The following is a 5,564-nucleotide window of genomic DNA, read 5'->3' on the forward strand; positions in this document are numbered from 1 at the left end:
GGAGGGGTTCCCTAGAAACAGCCATTTAATAGAGGAGAGAAAATATTGAGTTTTAATTAAAAATCCCCATCAATCACACGCGGGGGGGGGGGGGGGGGGAGCGCAGTCTGCAAATGTCCCTGGCTTCCCACACTCCCGGGCCAGCCTGGCACCAGGGCGGGCGTCTGGGAGAGACAGGGATGGGGGTAGGAGGGGGCTGTGGGTCAGGAGTGAGGGACACTGGGAGAGCTGGGGGGCAGGGGGCTGGGCTTGCAGGGGCTGTGGGACGGGAGTGAGGGGCACCGGCAGAGCTGGGGGGGGGCAGGGCCGGGCTGGCAGGGGCTGCGGGTCGGGAGTGAGGGGCACTGGCAGAGCTGGGGGGGGCAGGGCTGGGCTAGCAGGGGCTGCAGGTCGGGAGTGAGGGGCACCGGCAGAGCTGGGGGGAGCCCAGGGCTGGGCTGGCAGGGGCTGCGAGTCGGGAGTGAGGGGCACTGGCAGAGCTGGGGGGGCAGGGCTGGGCTAGCAGGGGGCTGCGGGTCGGGAGTGAGGGGCACAGGCAGAGCTGGGGCGGGGGTAGGGCTGGGCTAGCGGGGGCTGCGGGTTGGGAGTGAGGGGCACCGGCAGAGCTGGGGCAGGGGGCAGGGCTGGGCTAGCGGGGGCTGTGGGTCGGGAGTGAGTGGCACTAACTAATGGGGGGGGAAGGGGGTGACTGCGGGGGGGGACAGTGAGGAGGAGGCTGCTGGGAAGGCAAGGGGTGGGGGATATGGGGGAGCAGGGGGTGGGGGGAGGGAGCAGGTGGAGGCGGGGGGTTGGGGGGCTGTCTCTGAAGGTGTCAGGAGAGGTGTCACAAAGCGATGCAGAACCCAGCGAGTGTGAACAAGGGCCCTGGGGGGCTGGCGGAGGAGAGGGATGTTGGAGAGGGCTGTGGGGGAAGGGGGAAAGGGGGGGTTTCTCCTTGACAGCCCCCCCCTCCCCCTATCGTGGTGAGATCCCAGGCGACGGCTGGAATCCAGCTTCATTAAAAAGGGGATAAATCAAATGGAAACCAGAGATGGGCCCAACCCGCCCCCGCCCCTGGGCCTGGACTCCTGGGTTCCCTTCCTGCTGTTGGGAAAGGAGTGAGACCAGCGCCCCCCCGCCCCCCCAGGCCCCAAACAGCTCTACAGACAGGCCCCCGGCTGTGAGCCAGCCGGTTCCAGCCACCCCCACATGGCCTGGCCCATCCTGAGCTCAACTGTGTGGCACAGACAGAGCCATTCGGGGAGCCCAGGGCTGGGGGGGCAGGGGCTGCGGGTCGGGAGTGAGGGGCACCGGCAGAGCTGGGGGGGGCAGGGCCGGGCTGGCAGGGGCTGCGGGTCGGGAGTGAGGGGCACCGGCAGAGCTGAGGGGGGGCAGGGCTGGGCTAGCAGGGGCTGTGAGTCGGGAGTGAGGGGCACCGGCAGAGCTGGGGGGGGGCAGGGCTGGGCTGGGGGGGCTGCGGGTCGGGAGTGAGGGGCACCGGCAGAGCTGAGGGGGGGTAGGGCTGGGCTAGCGGGGGCTGCAGGTCGGGAGTGAGGAGCACCGGCAGAGCTGGGGGGAGGGCAGGGCTGGGCTGGCAGGGGCTGCGGGTCGGGAGTGAGGGGCACCGGCAGAGCTGGGGGGGGGGCAGGGCTGGGCTGGCAGGGTCTGCGGGTCGGGAGTGAGGGGCACCGGCAGAGCTGGGTGGGGGGCAGGGCTGGGCTGGCAGGGTGGTCGGGAGTGAGGGGCACCGGCAGAGCTGGGGGGGCAGGGGATGTGGGTCGGGAGTGAGGGGCACCGGCAGAGCTTGTGGGGGGGGCCAGGGCCGGGCTAGCAGGGGCTGCGGGTCGGGAGTGAGGGGCACCGGCAGGCCTGGGCTAGCAGGGGGGTGTGGGTTGGGAGTGAGGGGCACTGGCAGAGCTGGGGGGGGGCAGGGCTGGGCTGGCAGGGGCTGCGGGTCGGGAGTGAGGGGCACCGGCAGAGCTGGGGGGGGCAGGGCTGGGCTGGCAGGGGCTGCGGGTCGGGAGTGAGGGGCACCGGCAGGGCTGGGCTAGCAGGGGGGTGTGGGTCGGGAGTGAGGGGCACTGGCAGAGCTGGGGGGGGGCAGGGCCGGGCTGGCAGGGGCTGTGGGTCGGGAGTGAGGGGCACCGGCAGCCATTGGCACTGACCCCATTGTTCAGTCTAAGGCAGATGTGGGGGATTCATGTCTTTGCCCTCCCCACCTCCCCCCCTGCAGCCTGGCACATCCTGCCCTCCCCCCCCCCCCGGCTGATACACCCTCCCCCCACGAGGAGGCGGGGGGCTGGGAAGGGCCCGGCGCAGGAGTTAAACATTGACGGCTGGCAGAGGCCGGCTCCCAGGGGCCCCATGGCGCGGGGCCGGGGGGGGGGTCGGCTCGTAGCCGGGCAGGGCGACCCTGACATGTGCCCCCGCAGGGACCCGACCTTTCCCAGCCATCAATGTTTAACTTCTGCGCCAGGCCCTTCCCAGCCCCCCGCCTTGGCAAGATCCAGCCCCCCGCCAGCCCCCACCCCCCGGTCCGGGTTGTTATAGTTACGGTGCCGCAACACATGGGGGAGTGGGGCTGGGGAAGGGGAAACCCCCAAGATTTGGGACAGGATTGGCTTGGGCAGGAGGGGGGCATGGGGTGAGAGGGAGGGGATGGGTGCGTGTGGGGATAGAGACAGGGTGTCACTGCCCCCCCATCCTTAGCTGCGGCGGGGGGGGGGGGAGGAGGGCTGGGCCTAGGGACAGGGAAGGGAAGTGTCATTAGCGCTGGTTTAAAGGGAAATGCAATCAAGGGCACGTCTCCCGCCTGGGCTTAATTACGGCCCCTGGAGAGTCCGCTCAGCCCCTCCTCCCCCACCCCCATCAGCCCCCCCAGGGGTAAAGTCTCCCCTCCCCATCTGGTAGAATGTGGGGGGGTCTGGGAGCCAGGACTCCTGGGTTCTCTCCCCGACTCTGAGAGGGAAGTGGGGGCTGGTGGTTAGAGCAGGGCGGGCTGGGAGCCAGGACTCCTGGGTTCTCTCCCCGACTCTGAGAGGGAAGTGGGGGCTGGTGGTTAGAGCAGGGCGGGCTGGGAGCCAGGACTCCTGGGTTCTCTCCCCGACTCTGAGAGGGAAGTGGGGGCTGGTGGTTAGAGCAGGGCGGGCTGGGCGCTAGGGGCAGGGAGCGGGGCAGAGGGCTCAGCAGGGGGCGCTCTCCCCTGGCAGGCAGGGCTGGCCCCAGGGTGGCGCTAGGGGGTGCTGTGGGGCAGGGAGCGGGGTGGGGGGGCTCAGCAGGGGGTGCTCTCCCCTGGGAGGTACTCGGGGGTCTGTGCAGTGCCCGGCACGACGGGGAGAGAGGAGGGCAGGACTGACAGTGGAGTCTCTGTAACATGGTGAGAAGCTGTTTATTGGGGTGCCAACGGGCGGATGGGGGGCAGGGGCCGGAGGGCCGGCGGGGGCCCGTTTCCGTGTGGCCGCGGGGCAGCCCCCTCTCCCTTGACAGCGGCTCACTCCAGGGTGTCGGGTTCCAGGTCCCAGTTGGGGTTCTCCCCCCGGACCTTCGGTCCCCCGCTCTTCTTGGCCACCAGGATGTGGCTGACGCCCAGCAGGGTGGTGGCCGTGTGGACCGCCAGGCGGATGACCTTCTCCTTGACCAGCAAGGAGTCCAGCACCCCCTCCCGGGCAGCGTCCATGGTGGGAGCCCCCCCCTCGCCCGGCCGGACACCGGCGGTGGCCGTGCCCAGCTGGTGCAGGGCCTCCAGCGCCGCCATGGTCTCGTTGACCGGCAGCCCCGCGTTCTCGGCCAGCGCCGCCGGCAGGGTCTTCAAAGCCTGGGCGAACTCCAGGATGCCGTACTGCTCCAGGCTGGGGAGGTAGGTGCCCAGCGTGGCCAGCCGCACGGCCAGGGCCATCTCCGCCGCCCCTGCCCCGGGCAGCAGCCGGCGGTCACTCACCAGGGCCTTGTAGGTGTTCAGCCCGTCTGTCACCGCCTCCTCCAGGCTGCAGAGCAGCTCGTGGGTAGCCCCCCGCAGCAGGATGGTGGCCACGGGGCAGGCGCCGCCGTCCTGGCGGAAAACCACCACGGCCGTGCTCCCGATCTCGCTGAGGTAGACGCGCCGGCAGTGCCCTATGGCGCCGGGCGGCGGGGGCACCAGGCTGGCCAGCGGGACAGCGCCCACGGCCCGGCACAGGCACTGCAGCTCCAGCCGGGAACTGAGCCGCACCACCATCAGCCCCAGCTGGTCGGCGTACTGCAGGGCCAGCGGGTCCACCCGCCCGCCCACCACCACCACGCTGGCCCCCTCCTCAGCGATGGCCCGGACGCGCCGCCCCAGCAGCGCCTCCTCGGCGTCGCCGTACGCCCGCATCTCCGCCGCCCCCTGGAACAGCACCATGCCTTTGGTCTCGCTGCGGGCCAGGCCGAAGGGGCAGCAGTAGACGGCGATCCGGGCCTCGTGTGCCTGGTGCACCTGGCTCTCGACCTCGGTGCAGAAGACCATGCCCTCCAGCAGGCAGGAGTCGGTGACGCCGCCCCCTGGCACCTTGCAGAGGCGCACGTTATTGGGCTCAAAGGCGCCTTCCGGGCTCAGTGCCGCCACGCAGCACCGGGCCACCAGCTCGGCCAGGAAATCCTGGTAGCCGAAGAGCTTGCTGCCCACGGCGGCACGCAGGGCCCCGGCCACCCCGGCCGGGTCCCGGAGATCCGCTAGCACGTGGCAGGCCAGGCCGGGCAGCAGCCGCACGGCTTCCTTGCAGGCCGCGTCGTAGCCGTCCCGCACGGCGGCCACGGGCAGGCCGGCACGCAGCAGCTTCTCGGCGTTGTCCAGCAGCGCCCCGGCCAGCAGCACCACAGCATTGGCCCCATCGCCCGTCTCCTCCTCCTGGGCCTGGCTGGCCGCGCCCAGCATCCGGGCCACCGGGTTCTCCAGCTCCAGCTCCCGCAGGATGGTGCCGGCATGGGCCGTGCACAGGGCCTTGCCCAGGTGGGTGATCACCAGCTTGTTGTGGCCCAGCGGCCCGTAGGAGGTGCGCAGGCACATGGCCAGGGCCCGGCAGGCCGTGATGTGGCTGAAGAGCGACTCCTGCAGGCCGGAGAAGTACTTGGTGCCGGCTTTGAGCAGCTGGGGCAGGCCAGGGGGCAGGGGCACGTGGGCGGCCATGGCCTGCGGAGAGAGAGACAACCAATGGCCATGTTATGACTGGCTGGGGCAGGGAATGGGGCAGGGGCTTGTCCCCTCTAGGGGGCACCAGCTCCCATCCAGCTCCAGGGCGGGGACTAGCTGAATCAGAGGGGCAGGGAATGGACACGGGGTCTGTCCCTCTAGGGGGCACCGGCTCCCCTCTGGCCCCACGGTGGGGACTGGCTGGCTCAGGGGGGCAGGGAACGGGGCAGGGGCCTGTCCCCTCTAGGGGGCACTGGATCTGGGGTGGTTTCCCCACTATATCCAGGGTTACCCCCCACCAGGGGCGACCCCATCTCTGCTCACGGTGCAAGTGGGAGGCAGGGACTTGGACGCTGGGGTCCTGTCGCCGGCACCGGGGGGCCGGTAACCGACTGCTGCAAACCGTACGTAAACGGGCGATGTCATAGTGGCGCCTTCC

The 5,564-nt window shown here is 70.7% G+C and overlaps 1 protein-coding gene across 1 annotated transcript; it reads right to left on the reverse strand.

Moving 5' to 3' along the window:
* Nucleotides 1–3,361: 3,361 nt before the first annotated feature.
* On the reverse strand, nucleotides 3,362–5,345 carry LOC101936383 (T-complex protein 1 subunit theta-like). The gene has a single exon (XM_042843841.2). The coding sequence runs from the start codon at nucleotides 5,120–5,122 to the stop codon at nucleotides 3,470–3,472; it is 1,653 nt and encodes a 550-aa protein (XP_042699775.2). The 5' UTR covers nucleotides 5,123–5,345; the 3' UTR covers nucleotides 3,362–3,469.
* Between the last annotated feature and the right edge of the window lie 219 nt (nucleotides 5,346–5,564).

This window comes from Chrysemys picta, chromosome 16, assembly GCF_011386835.1.
Source record: "Chrysemys picta bellii isolate R12L10 chromosome 16, ASM1138683v2, whole genome shotgun sequence".
NCBI classification, from domain to species: Eukaryota; Metazoa; Chordata; order Testudines; family Emydidae; genus Chrysemys; species Chrysemys picta.

Coding starts and splice junctions, on each gene's coding strand:
- LOC101936383 (XM_042843841.2), bottom strand. CDS start 5,122: ATGGCCGCCCACGTGCCCCTGCCCCCTGGCCTGCCCCAGCTGCTCAAA.